At 40.4% G+C, this 17,517-nt stretch overlaps 1 protein-coding gene across 2 annotated transcripts in view; it reads right to left on the reverse strand.

The window, feature by feature from the left end:
- Window positions 1-17,517, reverse strand: part of LOC117527442 (protein kinase C beta type-like) — a 267,696-nt gene that overhangs the window by 212,704 nt on the left and 37,475 nt on the right. For both annotated transcript variants that reach the window (XM_034189782.1, XM_034189781.1), the window contains exon 2: window positions 15,390-15,421. In XM_034189782.1, the coding sequence (XP_034045673.1) occupies window positions 15,390-15,421 (32 nt within the window). The remainder of the gene's footprint in view (window positions 1-15,389; window positions 15,422-17,517) is intronic.

Raw genomic sequence — 17,517 nt, forward strand, 5'->3', positions numbered from 1 at the left:
ATGTGACAAAATTAAAGCCGTCAAAAGGAAGAACGTAATTTCATGGCGAATGGGCAATATTCGGTACGCTGTCACACGGACGCCATTACTCGTAACTTCACGGCGTTTATCGCCTATGTTACCAATTTGTTCTGCATGTTTTAAAAGTGGAATGAAGTTGATTGGGTTAAGTATGTGACATCAGGACCTCTTAAAGTAAAAATAGGACCTTTCCCGCCACCACCGGGGGGCGCTATGGCGCAGGTGGGAACGTAAGATATGTAGACGTTCAGGGCAGAGCCCTCATCATGTCCAGCAAGTTTGAAGGATCCACGATGAAGTATGTGGGCGTGACAGCCGTTCGAAGTGAAATAGCGTGCTCTGAAAAGCTCGCCAAAGTTTGATGACCCCTAGCAGCCACGCCTTTTGACTTAATTAGAATCTTTTGATAACTTTTGATCACCATTGTGTTGTGATGATTTTGACCAAATTTGAAGTCGATTGGATGAAATCCCTAGAACGAGTTTGTTCAAATGTAAGTAGTGGAAATGGCCAAAAATGGCAAAAATTTGCTCAAAATCGAAACTTAAAGTCAAAATGGCCGAACTCCTGTCGATATTTCACCATGACAGTAATAGACTTTTTCATGCGTCCTGGCATGGTAAATACGTGTACCGAATTTCGTGAGGCTACGACGAAAAAAGCCCAATGCGGAGGGATTTTTGAAAATTTCTAGGGGGCGCTACTTCGCGATTTTTCTGCGACCATGGGCGAGGCCCCCAAAATATCGAATTTCGGATCCGGCCGGACGACTTTGGAAAGTTTGGTGAGTTTTTGAGCATGGGAAGAGGCCGAAATTTCGATTTCAAGAGTGAGAATAATAGTAATAATAATAATAATAAACAGCGCATTTACAATAGGGTCTTCGTAGGACGTTGCCTACTCGGGCCCTAATAATAATAAACAGCGCAATTACAATAGGGTCCTCGTAGGACGTTGCCTACTCGGGCCCTAATAAATAATCCGTGTCTGCTATGTTTAATCTGCATGGAATTTAATAAATACAAACCAAATTTCAGACATATTATATATATTAGTCTGGAACAAAGAAGACAACAGTGTTGTAAAGAACAATAATCAAGATGTTAAAGAGCAAACTTGACTTTCCCCCAGAACGACATGATCAGGAAGCAAGCGTAGCTCACAGCAGCTCCCATTGAAAACAATGGAGAGACAGCCTGTGATTCTCCCATGTTTACATAAAACAAATGCAATAACAACGTCTATAAACCCAGAGAATATATTCATGAGAGTTTTAGGCACAATATAAAAATAGTTTTATGTTGCGATGTTAATGGTGTTGTCCATGTGCAGCGGTTAAAGTCCAGTCCCATCAGAGCGTATCAATGTATTTCTCAATGTTTTTTGTTGTTGTTGTTTTTTTTTTTTAACTTTGATGTCTCCCATCAAGAGTTTTTGTAAATTAAGTTTGAAAAAGAAAAGCTTCTGTTTACGTTTTGCTTCTGGAAACAGGAGTCCGACGTGTGGTTTTTGAAAGTACGAGTACAGTTATTGAAAATATCAGCCCAGCTTCAGTTTGAATACTGCCATGAACACTACTGACCAATAGATGGCAGTAGAGAAAACTTGCAAACACAAAATTCCAGATAATCTGTGTTGCTACTTGCTACGTTTAAGATGCATGGAATTTAATAATAGCAAACAATAAAAACATCTATAAACCCAGAGAATATATTCATGTGAGTTTTAGGCACTAGAGTTTAATGCTGTTGTCCTGATCAGAGTGTCTGAAATGCATTTCTCCTGTTGTGAATGTACTGAGATTACCGTACTGAGATTACCCTACCCATAATGCACCTGGACACAGAATGCCCCACACTAAAGCCTTAAAAATTAGCGCAATACTTTAAAACTAAAACATATATCTGATATTTTCACTTTATAAAACTTCAGAAGTGACGTTAATTTAAATAACTTGTCCGAAATAAGTTTGGTTAAAATTTGAACCATAAGTTAAAAATGTATGCCTCTGGATGGCTTAGGACCGCGTATCAGTATGGGGTTAAAACTGGTTTTGGTGACCAGCTCTCCTTTGCCTGCAGAGGATAGAGCGGTTTCTGCTAGAAACAGCTCTCCTCTGTTTGCAGAGGGTAGAACTACACATCTGTTCACTTTTGTTTACCACGTTAACGGTCTAAAAGTTATTGGACAAAAATTTATCGGAAGATAATTAGTCCAATAATGGTTTTCAAAGTTTTCTGAAATGATAATCCGATAATGAAAACTTTATCTTTGATAATTATCGGTTATCAGATTATCGGAACTGTGCCCACCACTGGAAAACAGACACCGGAACAGAAATACAATAATCATGTGGTAAAACTAAATAGAGCAAAGCGGGGTAAACATAAACATGATCGTGAGGGCCAGCATGCTCGGACACAGCAGAACTGTCAGACGCAGCGCACAGCTGACAGATAAACTCTCACAACAGTGCGCGGCAGAGGAACCGAAGGACAAAGTATGGACTCACAGACAGGACAGGTGAAAAGACAACAATAACATGACAGATGAAAGACAAGCCATGACACACGCTCACTCACTCGCACACAGGTGACAATGAGAGGTAAACACGCTCATACCAAAACACAGATGCAGACCGGGGTTGTGCCCACATGCACTCATACACGACTGACAGATGACACAGACAGCAGGACAACAGGTGCGCACACATGCTCACACACACACACACACACACACACACACCTGGGAGGCAGACATGACAGGTGACAATACATGACAGGTGACCCACAAAAAAGACACAGAGACAAATCAATAATATAGGCTCAGCCCAAACCCCAGCATATTATATATATATGACCTATATTGTGATTTGGCACTATAAAATAAACACATGAACATAAACACATCCAGTTAGCTGTCATGACAACTAAAAAATGCCTCTCAGCATTTAGTATACAGTGGTCCCTCGCTATAACGCGGTTCACCTTTCATGGCCTTGCAGTTTCGCGGATTTTTTTAGTGCAATTTTGCATGTTTTGTTTTGTTTTTTTACAGCGCACTGTGTTCTGCGTACTTATTAGGCGTGCCGGTCACGGCACCGGTCGGCATCACCACAATTGCTCTCACTGCCTCCGATGCACTTGCCGAGTTTGCGGGCTCAGTATACACCGCAGCGGGCCACTCACACACACACCCCCCCCCCCCCATCTGCTGTGCAGAGCTGCGGCCAACTCCAGCAACAGGTCCAGAGACTACGCTTGCTGTTTTGATGCGGAGCGCTCCGGCAGCCCGCAGGGATAGACTTCTTGTGGAAAAATCCGCAGCGCTGCATGGTCTCGATAACCACAGCCGCAGAGCTCCGTGGCCACAGAGAGGTTTGTATGTTTTTAATGACTTGGATTCTTTGCGGGTCCCGCATCCGTACCCCGCAACGGTAACACCGGAGGCAGTGAGCAAAGGAAGAGCATGCGCATTGTGTTCTGCGTGTGTTTGTTTATAATCTTCTCGCCCAGAAGAAAAAAAGAGCGCCAACAACTACCCATAACTAAGTTCTTCATTCAGAAAAAGGCACCTGCACCGAGATGTCACTCAGTGGAAAAAGACGCTACAGCGGAGCGGCATCAGGACGAAGAGGCACGATCAGAGGAACTGTGAAATACTGGTGAGTCACTATTAATAATTTCTTATGTGTCCAACCTTGTAGGTTGATCGCTAAAATTAAAACACACACCATATAAAAATACCGCATTTTATTGAATCCCTCTCATCAAGCGGGCAATACAAGTATGAACCATCTGTTCCTCTGTAGATGACCATGGTCACAGACGTACAGTCATGAAATGACCTGAATGAGAAGCAGGGCACTCTTATGTCCACATCTGCTGGTGGCGTGTCCAGCCAGCCGCGCACGCGTGTCTTGTGGACAGCGTGCCGCAGGACAGAGACCGTGTCATGTGGAACAGAGATCACGTGGGTGACGTGACATTCAGATCGTCTGCTGCGTGTTATGATCTGACGGTCCAGATCACCTGGTGTAGCCTGTCAATGTGTGCACCATGCATGCGCTTGCTGCAGCACACTGCAACAGTGATGTTTGTTTTTATGTATGTCCACGTGATGACAGCAAGCGGACACACGCGTCGCAGTGGACAGTTGTTAGTTCATGTCCGTCCAAACACCGCACGTGTTCCCCAGCCGTGATGTCCAGAACCACAGATCTCCACAGCCGCTCCTGTCAGCGGACACACCCCGTCAGTATGACTAAAATGATTAGTAGAGTAAATTGAATAATTTGATTACAAAAAATGTTCGAGGCAAATTTTGTGCCTCGAAACTTCATTTAACATTGTAGTACATATGCCGGCCTGTGTGTGGCGCTGTAACGTCCCCAGAAAAAGAAACAGAAGAAGACTAGAGCATGCATAAACCGTGTAAGCGATGATCAAATTAGCACAATAGCTACAGCTTTCCAACACGACACAGAGTGAAATAAAGTCTTTTAGGAGAAAAACGTTCCACGCTGATCATCTGAAATAGCTTACTGCACATTTAAAGCGAAGCAGTGTGTTTGTTTTTTTAAAAACACAGTTTTGTCCGCTGCCTGATCTCCGCTCCGCTTGGGGAGTGGCTATTTGCGCAACGGCCGGTGGCTGCCTCTCTTTGCCCAGTGTGAGTGGCTCAGCACTGCCCTCACAGCTCCGTCCCCAGCCAACTGACAGTCTCTGGAAGAACTCCATTCTTCCTTCTGTGTTTTGCTCAGACTCGCACGGAGTGTTTCGCTTTTTTTGGCAACACAACGCTTTACAAACACGGTAACTCAAATAAAATAATAATAATTAAAAAAAAATAATAATAATTTTAATAATTTTAATTTAAAAAACTGACTGATGTTCAACCTCCAGCTGAAATGCATTGGCTGAATCGCAGAGAAACAGGATATAAAAAAAAAAAAAAAAAAAAAAAAATCACGCAGGGACCCAGCTCGCCAACCTTAAAAAAAAAAACAAACAAAAAAAAACAAAAAAGAACTTAAAATGGTTAAATTTTACAAGTTGGGGAAACAAAAAACAGAAAGCCACATCCCATCGCCATTTCAGCAAAATGTCAAGACTTTGGCCCGACTTTGTCTGAGCTCCTGACACCAGGAAAGATCCAAAACTTGTAAAGATGTGAAAAAATAAATGATTACTCTGGAAAACAGAAAGGGATACACTAAATCTGACAATCTCCGTGATGACGCAACGATATTGTGCCATTGCTTAGGGAGAGCCCTGGACTGTTGATGTTGTTCAAAACGCAAAAGTACTTTTTATCCAATTACTCGATTAATCAGCAGACTAATCGACAGAATACTCTATTACTAAAATAATCGATAGCTGCAGCCCTACCTGTCAATTCAGCGCACACACCAACAAGTCACTGTGTCTGTTTGCAAAGCAACACTCGTGGGGCAATAAGGCTACGTTCAGACAGGAGGCCTTGATGCTCAATTTGGATTTTTTTGTGAAATCTGTTGTTTTTTTTTGTGAGGTCGTTCACATTGCAATTAAATGCAACCTGTATGTGGCCTGCTGTGTGAACAGCTTAATGCCCCATATTATCCCGCATGCGCAGAAGAGGGTACGACAACGTCACACGCAGCAAGCGTGCTCAGGGGAAGAAGAAGAGAAGAAGAAGCGTAGCGGTGGAGTGTATCTAGCGATTTTAAAGTTGTTGTCCAGCCAGAGCCCGCACATCTATAACGTTATCTTTTTAAAGGAGAAGATTGAAAAGGAAAAGAGCCAGGTTTTTGGCCCTGGCATTTGGTGGGGCAGTGGCATTAACATCTATCAAGAGAAACATTTGGGTGCGAAGTCATAGCCAGGAGTGGTGGGACTGTGATGTTAGCGGCTTTTCAGATACGGACTTCATTCATATTTTTTGAATGACAAGGGGGACTTTTATTTACCTATGTGAGCGCCTTTCTTTAGCACTGTCACAGCAAGATACACACCTCCGACGGCCCATATCGGTGAGCAATCGCGTTGCAGTTGGACTGTACTGGCTGGCAACAGGTGCTTGCTACCGCACGATTGCTAACCTCTTTGGCACAACAAAGTCTACTGTCTGTTCCATAGCACACGACTTCTGCAGAGCAGTTCATCATGTTCTCATGCCTGAGTACATAAAACTACCTCAGGGAGATAACCTGCGAGAGGTTGGTGAAGGCTTCAGCTGGAGATGGGGTTTCCCGCAGTGTAGTGGAGCAGTAGATAGGAGTCATACCCCCATTATTGCTCCAGAGGAGAACCACACAGACCATTTTAACCGCACAGGTTGGCACTTGATTCATAGCCTTCAGAGTGTGCATATCATGAATGCTTGGTCTTGTTGGATTTGTGAGAATCTACTGGTACCTTGTTTCCCATGTAACAATAAGAAATATACTCAAAACCTGGATTAATCTTTTTAGTCACATAGCACTACTATTATTCTGAACACTACTGTAGATATCTCCTAACATTACTTTCTTATGGTTTCCACATCATGTCTTCATTACTTTGCTTAAACTTTTTTTTTTTTTTTTAAGGACACTGGTGAAGCTGGCTGTTAAAAGAATATTCAGACACAGGAACACTGACATCTGAACAGAGGTACTTCAATGAGCGCCACAGCAGAGCCAGGTTGACTGTGGAGTGTGCATTCGGCCGGTGGAGGTGCCTTGGTAAACGCCTGGATGTGAACATTGCCATCGTCCCCACCATCATAGGTGCATGTTGCACAATCCACAATGTGTGTGAAATGCATGGTGAGGCCTACGAAGAAGCAGGTGGAGCTGTTCCTCGTGTTAAAAGAATGGCTGAAGGAGGGACCTTAGCAGATGTGCAACCGACAAGAGTCAGAGAAGCACTTACTTAACTTTTCAATCGTCAACACTGAATCTTTGACCTATTTTTTGTGTGTTCCTATCCTTAATTCATGCAACTGAGATAAAAATTAAGATATTACAAAATAAATAGTTCTGAACTGTTATTTCTTTTCTTTTTATTTACAAGAAAACACTGGCTGTTTTATCAGTATGTAACACTGCAGACAAACCGCATACAGGAAATGGTTTGTGAAATACAAAACTTCTTTCTCAGTGTATTAGCAAAAAGTACTGCACTGTTATACTGTACTTTGAAACCAACAAGTTCAAACATTAAAGTCAAGTTGTCATTCATTCTCTTATTATCTAAGTAACGAATTTCAATAGTCAAAAACATTGTTTAGCGACTTTAAAGAAATTAATGACGAATTTAAAACGTTTTATGAAAATCTGTATGGCTCCAATATCTCCCCATCAGCTTTACAGAACCAAATTAAATTTTTGGATTCACTAAACATTACTCCTCTTGAAGAAAACATACTGGCAGATTTGAACTTAGAAATTTCTACTGATGAACTAGCAGCGGCTGCCAGCAGTATGAAGGGCTCAAAAGCTCCAGGGCCCAACTGTATTCCAATTGAAATATATAAAACCTTTTCGGACTTACTGATGCAGCTGCTGCTTGAAATGTTTATGGAGTCTTTGCATGATGGATCCCTGCCGCCCTCACTGAACATGGCTGTAATCACATTACTATTAAAGCAAGGCAAAACTCCCACTTTGTGCGGATCATATCGACCAGTATCCTTACTTAATAACGATCTCAAAATTCTTTGTAAGGCTTTGGCAAGACGCTTGGAGAAATTGCTACCACAACTAGTGTACCCGGACCAGAACGGTTTTGTTCGGGGACGGCAGGGTTTCCATAACATAAGGCGGGTGCTCAACATTGTGTTTGAGAGTTCTGACCGCACGGATAATGCCATTCTATCCTTGGACGCCGAGAAACCCTTCGATAAGGTGGAATGGCATTTCCTGTTTGAAGTTCTTCAGAGATTTGGGATAAAAAAAAGTATTTTCTTTCTTGGATCAAATTACTTTATTCTGATCTCCAAGCAATGGTACTTACAAATGGACACTTATCCACCCCTTTTAACCTACACAGAGGTACGAGACAGGGTTGCCCCCTGTCTCCATTATTATTTACTCTAGCAATCGAACCGCTTGCGGTAGCGATTCGTAATCACCCTGTGCTGAAAGGTATTACAATAGGTGATAGAGAGCACCACATTGCTCTGTATGCAGATGACGTAATTTTGTTCTGCTCCAATTTGACACAGACAGTACCTGCATTATTGGATTTAATTAATTTTTATGGTAGCTTTTCAGGGTATAAAGTTAACAGTTCAAAATCAACAACATTATTTATGAATCAGCTAGAACGCATTAACCCCCCAATTTTTACACCCTTTGAAATATGTGTACACAGGTTTATTTACCTTGGTGTCAAGATTACCCCTACAATTGATGAAATTATCCCCAAAAATTATAATGATCTTACTGAAAAAGTTACTAATTTAATAAATAGATGGGATAAGTTACCCATCTCAATGATTGGCTGAATTAGTATACTAAAAATGCCAATTCTGCCTAAATATTTATATTCATTTCAATCCATCCCTCTTGCACCCCCTGCATCACTTTTTAAGATTTTGAAGAATCTTTTTTCAAATTTTATTTGGAACAACAAACGTCCCAGAACCAGACTCTCTCACTTGTATTTGCCTTATGAACGGGGTGGCTTGAAACTGCCAAATCTTGAGTGGTATTATTGGGCTGCTCAGATAAGAGCAGGGATGTCCTATTTTGAGCAAAAGTCCCCACCTGCTTGGGTTTCAACTGAGAAACATCTGATCAATGTGCCTCCAAATTTATATTTCTACTCAGCTAACAAAGTAAAATGACTTAAAAACACAAAAAAAACATTTCTTCTGAATCCATTATCAGTTTGGCACACCTCTCAGTTGCATTTAGAGGAAAATGTGGAACTTTCTCAATTCTCACCCATTTTTGGTAACGAAGAGTTTGTTCCAGGTACAGCAGATTCTGGATTCAAAAGTTGGTCAGTTCAAGGGGTTAGCAAAATTGCAGACTTATATGATGCCAATGGGACACTTATGTCATTTACGGAGCTCACATCTAAATACAACATTCCAAAAAACACTTTTTTAAATACTTGCAGCTCAGGAGTTTTATTCTTTCTAAACAAAAAATTAGTCTGTCATTACCCTCTCTGTCCACACTGGAAGAATGTACCTTAAAGTTTTTAGATTCCAAAGGTCAGGTCTCTTTATTGTACACTCTTTTTGTGAACAAATCAAAAACAAAAAGAATCATCTGTTCACATTCGTAGAGCATGGACAGCTGATTTACAGCAGGATATTACGGATGCAGAATGGGCAAAAGCTTGTCGACTCACTCAGACCCAGTCTATCAATGCAAATTCTAAGCTATTACAGTACAAATGGATATGTAGATGGTACATAACACCCGTAAAGCTGAACCGCTTTAACTAACATATCGGACACATGCTTGAAATGTAAAGTCCAAAAAGGTACCTTGTTTCACTGTATGTGGGAGTGTCCCGTCATTCGGTCATTTTGGAGTAATGTTTTAAGCATAGTTAGTAACACTGTAAGTAAAAATGTTCCTTGTTACCCTAAAATGTGTCTATTGAGTATTTATCCCGCTGATTTTGTGCTGTTTAAAGAAACTGTGTCTTTGTTAAATATTTGCTTTTTGGAGGCCAAGCGTTGTATTGCCACAACATGAAAATCAGATATGCTCTGTACAGCTTCACAATGGTTGAAGGGGATGACTTTTTATTTAACTTTAGAAAAGATAAGCTATTCTTCCAAAAATAAGCTTGACAAGTTTTGGAAAATATTCCATAACTTCCTTTGAATAACAGCATACCTATGTAGAGAAGCTTGAATCTTCGACTGGACTGGGTTGCTTGACGCGAGGACGTTTCGCTTCAAATCGCAGAAGCTTCCTCAGCTAAAATTCTTGCTCTGGTGGTCTGACTTCTGTCTCGACTCTTGTAGAGAAGAATAATCAAGAAGTCACAAAAGCTGGAGTTTTAAACCTAACCAGACCCCTCCTACCGAGAGGCAGACTGCTATAGGCTAGTGACTAAACAATAGCTCTAATTAGCACCTATTGTGCTCTAGTTAGCACCCTCCTAATGACAGGGCAGCTGTCCTTCTCCTGATGGCTCCCTTGACGACTCTGCTGATGACGTGAATGACTCATTACCGTGAACAAAAGACTGAAACTGCTTTGACCTGAGTACCCCATTGTAAACAGGGGATAAAGCGTGTCTCAGACCCCCTCCCCGGTTAAGGCTGGGTTTCAAACGTTTCACAAAGAATGCCTCCTTGACCCCTCTCTCAAACCATTTCTTCTCTCTGGCTAATATTTTAACTTCCTTGTCCTCAAACGTGTGGTTGGTGTCTTTAAGGTGGAGATGAACTGCAGGCTGAGGTCCACTGGCGCCCTCTCTGCGGTGCTGGTATAGCCTTTTGTGTAAAGGTTGCTTAGTCTCACCTATGTAGTGTTCGTTACAGTTTTCCTGACATCTGATAGAATACACTACATTGCTCTGTTTGTAACTAGGGATCCTGTCCTTAGGGTGAACTAATTTCTGTCTCAAGGTGTTAACCAGTTTAAAGTAAACTGGGATTTTGTGCTGTCTGAAGATCCTCTGTAGTTTTTCCCCTACTCCTGCTAAATAAGGGAGAGACACTTCTTCTTGTCTCCGTCTCCTGTCTATCTGGTCTCTTTGTTCTCTGGGACTTCTGCATTTTGTCCAGGGACCATCGTGGGTACCCACATACTGTGAGGGCTTTCCGGACAAGTTGTTGTTCTTTAGCCCTTCCCTCTGCAGTTGTGGGCACCTGTAGGGCTCTGTGTTGAAGCGTCCTGGTCACCCCGAGCTTGTGTTCAAGGGGGTGGTTTGAGCCAAAGAGGAGATATTGGTCAGTGTGAGTTGGTTTTCTGTAAACCCCTGTCTGGAGCTGCCTGTTCTCTCCAATCATAACATCACAGTCCAAGAAGGCTAAATGGTTGTAATGGTAATGGTGGTAATGGTAATGGTGTAATTGTTGTAATGGTACGAACGGATTTTGATGAAATTTTGTGGAGTGGTTGGAAATGACAAGAGGAACAAGTGATTAAATTTTAGTGGTAATCCGGATCACAATCCGGATCCCGATGCTAATGCGTTAGCATGTCTATGGCATTTTCAATGTTAATAAAGTTAGCATTAAGCAGTTGCAGCTGTCATCACGTTCGGGTGCATTTGTTTTCAAATTGTAATATTTCTTCAATTTATTTTTGTTTATATATTAATAATCTAATGATTATTATATACAATTTTAGAGAAAGACAAAAAGAAATAGATCACCATGCCAAGGAGGGAATCTCTTTAGGGTCAGTGACCCTATGGCCTTGTTTAGAGAAGTGTTTCATAAATGTTAAAAAATTCATATATTTGCAGTTTAGCTGAATAATAAATTGAATTTTGTCTCTTATTTGTTTTTGTCTATAAGCACATGCAATATCAATATCAGTGTTCAGATGACAGTAGCTTCTGGGAAAGGCGCAAGTTGCAATAAACTGTGATGCCAAGCGCTAAGGATACATGCTATCCAGTCACAGCAGATGAAACTTTTTTTTACTACTGAGCAAACATCACTGATAGATTTTTTTTTAGGTTCAATGATTCCACGGCATGTAGATGTTATGGCGTCAGTGACCCCATGGCCTTGGCAGAGGTTTGCACTCTGTGAGTGCTTCTAGTTACTTTTATTGGAATCTTTCACATTCCCAACTTTATGTTTAAGACTCACACTTTGTTAAGAAGCACAGTCAACTAGCTAATTAATGTTACTACACCAGGCACAAAACATGACTAAACTTTAAGCCACTGAACAGACCATCATCATGAATGAGGTAAACCTGCATGTCTTTTAAATGTGGGAGAAAACCGCAGCACCCAGAGGAAACCCACAAACACCACACAGAAAAGCCACATGTGGGAATTAAACCAATGACCGTTTTGCTAACCACTAATCCACACGCTACCCAAAGAATACAGACTCCAGGGACTTTCTCTCTAAACAATGTGTATAAACAACACATCTACGCCTTGTCCCTCACATGAGCTGGAATAAAGAAGGAACGGGCCTCAAGAAGGAACCACTGGTACTAACAGGTTCATTCCTAAATGGTGTGTACGAGTTATTTAAGAAAAATTATTTACATACGAGAGCCGATTGAGAGGTTTTGAGCGTGAACCAGAAAAAGTAAGGCATGGATCTCCATCTTTTGCATTTTGAGAAACAAATATTTGTCAACATTGCACCCAGGAAGTCATAACTTCACACATTCCGAAAAATGAACCACAGCGTACTTTTTCTGCATCAGGCTGAAAACTTTTCAATCAGCATTCATACATTCTCCAACTTTCTTGTATATTGATTTTTTATGGGGTTAAAATTCTCATTAATATTTGTAAATGCACACAGGGTGATCTACAAATAATCACTGATTTGCAAATGTGTTCAGATATCCACAAATGCAAATTTCATATTTGTAACTTGTAAATTGGTCTTTGCAAATAATGTTGTATTTGCAATTATAAAACTTAATTTGTAAAAAAAAAATTACATTTGTAAAACTGGAAATTGTATTTGTGAATTGAGTTTCAGCATTTGTGGCTCACCAATTACACACATTCATCGCTTTCCTCTGCGACATCATATTCACAAATACACACTCACGCACACTGGATATCCACTAGATGGCAGTGTGGTTCCATTCATTGATGTGGCAAGCTGAAACTATATGCTCCAGGATGACTCTTTAATCGTGATCGTTACTGAGTTTTTAAAATGCTTATCGCAAAGCGTTCTTTTTTTTACGACATCATGCAAGTTTTATAAGTCCACGTACACTGATCTGTGTAGATACAAATCAGTTTCCTCGGATCCGCGGAGTTTCGAGAATAAATGCGACTCAAAGCCTGGCTGTTGCGACAGCTGTCGTAAAGCGGGACTGGTTGGTTGCTGCGGTGACACTGTGTGGTTAAATAAATAAATAAATAAATGAATTCAAAAAATTCTAGAAGTGGTCCAGACCTGTAGTTAGCAGGGTGCAAATGGTCTGCTATTATCCAAAGGTAAGTTTTCAGTGACTGATTGAATACAACCCCAATTCCATAGAAGTATCTTGTCTTTGTGGTGTATTCAGTTGAATATAGGTTGAAGAGGATTTGCAAATCGTATTCTGTTTTTATTTACATTTCACACAACATCCCAACTTCATTGGAATTGGGGTTGTATTTTGTTATTTTTAGTTTGAAAATCTGACATAAATTACAAATAATAATAATGTCATCCTGTTTAAAGCTGTACAGCCTCAGTTTTTTTTTTTTTTTTTTAGATTAAAGTCATAAAGAGAATTACCACTGTAATCTTAGTCCTTAAGTAAAGGACTGATAATATGGCATTGCCAATATGATCAAAATTTGTGCTGTCTGTAAAAAAATGAAATGAAATTTTTAAAAGTTCCCCTCTGGTGTTGCTGATCTGGACTAGGCATTTATTTGTAAAGGGACCATGTACAGTACAACACTGTACAAGAGTTAAGCTAATTTACATCTGCAGTCCTTTGGGAGGTCACAGTTAAAAGATAAATAATAAAACATCACAAAAAACATTAGCTCAAAGCTGCAGAGCTGTACACTCACATATACACAAACACAAAGTCATATTTAACATGTTCTAAAATCAGTGGTTACAGACTTGAGTGTCTTTCAGTAAATTTTTGAGTTTGTTCTTGAAGCTTCCAATAGAATCAGAGTTCTTAATGCTGTCAGGGAGAACGTCACACTGAGATGTGGCTTTTACAGAAAAATCTGACTGACCAAAAGCAGTACGACAGAAAGGCACAGAACAGTCTCTTATTGAAGATATTCTGGTAGATCTTATGAATCGCTCCGGACGAATATTAATACTTGGGGCGTGAACACACGCAGATTTACACCGAAGCAGAATTCAGCAGGTTTACGCATGAGGAGTTCACATGCAAAATCCAGTAAGCCATTCTTTTATTAATGGAGAAAAATGCTGTTTAAAATGTGGAATTTAAAATGGGAAAACACTTTAGAAAATGCAAACATTTCCATGAATAAAATGAAAATGTTCAAATGATTTAATATTTTGCACACTGATGGTTACCTAAACAAAATGTTGGTCTCAACTAAAAACAAATGTTTTGAACTTACTGGGTATTATGCATCTGAACCCTTCACATCTAATTTACACAATTTTCTGGAATTCTGAGGATTTACAGAATCTGCCATGGTACAGTTGTACTAGCCCATCGTATTAAAAAAATGTACAAAAAAATTTAAGAGGCGTTTACACTAGAGCCTGGCCGATATTATCGGCCAATATAAGCCCTTTTCAAAGTACTCACTATCAGCCAAAATTTTGCCGATAGAACGCCAATAATTTCTCATAAACAGAACAATTACTGAAATAATGTTTGTATCGGGAATGTAAAATGTCCTTGCACCATTTGTCCAGTAGATGGAGCTCTGACTCCATTCAACAGAGCTGCTTACACCCCTGCTTAAATGTGTTCATCACCGTAGTTCGCCGTCACACTGCACTGATCGGCTGACAAAAGCATACAAGTAAGTTTATAAGGATCTATATTCTTATCCTGAACCTACTCGTATATCTAAGTTGCAGCAACAAGAGGTACAAGATCAGATGTATTTTAAGGATATGTATTTGCTCATTTCACAAAGGTTTCATTTTTGATTGCATTTTTTAACTTGAAAATTCTTCTGTTATAAAGTTAATCAATATGAGGACAAAGCTTCAGCTTTTAGCTCATACCTTTTTTGTTAAGGGGTCAAAAAAGAACATTTTATTAATTTAAAAAATAATAATAATAATATCGGCTGATTTATTGGCTATCTGCAAATCAGCCGATTTATCGATTACTGGCAATTTTTTCATCCAAATATCGTTATCGGCATCGGCCTCAAAAAATCTATATCAGTCGGGCTCTAGTTTACACAGTCGTTTTTTTCCTGAGGCCCAGTGTGTGGTGAGAACGCGTGCAAACAACTGGCTTGAAAGTTTTTGAATAATGTAGCCAACAAAACTTTGTAGTAACAGAAAAAATAAGAAGACGTGTGACTGACAGGTCTCACAGCCAATCATCATACAGTATGGCATAGCACTGCTTATTGGAGTAATACTTCTTCCATTTACTTGTCTCCTTCAAAAATGGAAAATTCGTACGAGGTGTGAGGGTGAATGCTCAGGTTGGGTAATGTCCAAATACAAAACGAATTACTGTTAATGAAGTAGGAGTACTGCTGCGTGCACACCCTCCTCAACCTGACAATCACTGTGTGAGAGAAACAGCCTCCTACCTTGACACTGGAATCCTTGTTTGCCAAAACCCCTGTGGAGAAAAACAAAAAGAAACCAGTTGAACACTGTGCAGGCACATTCACATCGACAAACTGTGCATGCACACAAACCACTTAGTCATCTGTGTGCTCAAATAAAATAATTAACTCATCAACAGAGGGCAGATTTTGACAAAATTTTTGATGCAGTAGCTGTTGGGTTGGCAAAGGGATGACTACATTTTAATCTGATTAAAAATGTTGTCAATCATTGTAATTTCCTTCAATCACTTTTCCAGAAACAACTGAAATATTTACTAATTAAAAGTAGCAATATTTATTCAACTCATTCATTCATTCATTCACTGCCGCTCATCCAGGTCCAGGCACCCTAAGCAGCTCATCCCACACTTTCCAATTTTCAGCCATGTCTATTAATTCTTCCCATGGGATCCCAAGGCGTTCCCAAACAAGCTGGGAAATATAATACCTCCAGCATGTCCTGGGTCTTTCCTGGAGTGTCTTCCCAGTAGGACATGCCTGGAAAACCTCCCGAGGGAGACCTCACAGGTGACAAACCACCTCAACTGGTTCCTTCGATGCAAAGAAGCAGTGGCTCTACTCTGAGTCTTTCCTGGATCATCGACCTTCTCACCCTGTCCAGGAGTGTAAGCCCAGATACTGGATGGAGGAATTTCGGTTCCGCCACCTGTATCCACAACCTTATTCTTTCAGTTATTACCCAATGTCCATGATCATAGGTGAGGACAGAAGTAGAAATCGACTGGTAAATTGAGAACCTCACCTTCTGTCTCTGCTCCTTCTTCACCAAGACAGTACAGTACAGCATCCGATCTCAGACTGTATCCCTACTCATGAACAAGACCTCGAGATACTTCAACTCCTCCACTTGGGGCAATAACTCTCCCCTGACCTAGAGGGGACAGACCACCCTTTTCTGACCGAGGACAAGGGTCTCAGGTGCTGATTCTCATCCCAGTCACTTCACTTTCTGCCTCAAACCTGCTCAGTTGCATGTCAGAGATCACTGGCTCATGAAGCCAACAGACCCACATCGTCTGCAAAAAGCAGAGATCCAACTCTGAGGTCACCAAACTAGACACGCTCTCGTCACTAACTGCACACTGAAATGCAGTCCATGAACATCATGAATGGGATTGGTGAGAAGGGACAGCTCTCGCGGATTCCAACAGTCACTGGAAATAGGTCTGATATTTATTCAATGATTGGATGTATAATGTAGCAAATATAAAGTAAAACAATATTTAATTAAATATGAAATTTAATTAAATACCTCGAAGGGGGCACCCCCTGCATACGACAGTAACTTGATCATGTTATGATCAATATTAAATCAGTCTTTGATCTGAAAGTCATGAGTTCTAAACATCACATCTGTCTTCACCTGTACACAAGAAAAACAACTGGCGTAATATTTACAGATTTACAGGCACAAACAAATGTGACTGAGATTTTGACAATATGCGTAATGATTCATAGTTTTATTACTGAGATGATATATTGATGATGATATGTGAAAAGCAAGAGAAATTAAAGAACGAAATATAGAAATTAATAGAAAGAAACCTGGTTGCAGGGGTGGTGACCAAGTGGTTAATGTGCTTGGTTTCAGTTCAAAATGTTCCGGGTTCAAATCCCACCCCTGCCACATTTCTCCATGTAACGTGGAGTTGCGTCAGGAAGGGCATCTGGCGTAAAACTTGTGCCAATTCAACATGCAGAGCCACCTTGGATTTGCTGTGGCGACCCCGAGTGCAAACAAGGGAGCAGCCGAAGGGACTTTCTACTTAGGAAGAAACCTGGTTGGAATTTAGCAATGATTTTTTTTAGCCCTACCATTAATTAATGCTTCGATCTTAAATATGATCAATCTATCTTTATTAGTTGGCTATGTACCACAGGCTTTTAAGGTGGCAGTAATTAAATCATTACTTAAAAAGCCATCACTTGACCCAGCTGTCTTAGCTAATTATAGGCCAATCTCCAACCTTCCTTTTCTCTCAAAAATTCTTGAAAGGGTAGTTGTAAAACAGCTAACTGATCATCTGCAGAGGAATGGTCTATTTGAAGAGTTTCAGTCAGGTTTCAGAATTCATCATAGTACAGA

The sequence above is a fragment of the Thalassophryne amazonica genome, chromosome 16, assembly GCF_902500255.1.
Source record: "Thalassophryne amazonica chromosome 16, fThaAma1.1, whole genome shotgun sequence".
In the NCBI taxonomy this organism is placed as follows: Eukaryota; Metazoa; Chordata; class Actinopteri; order Batrachoidiformes; family Batrachoididae; genus Thalassophryne; species Thalassophryne amazonica.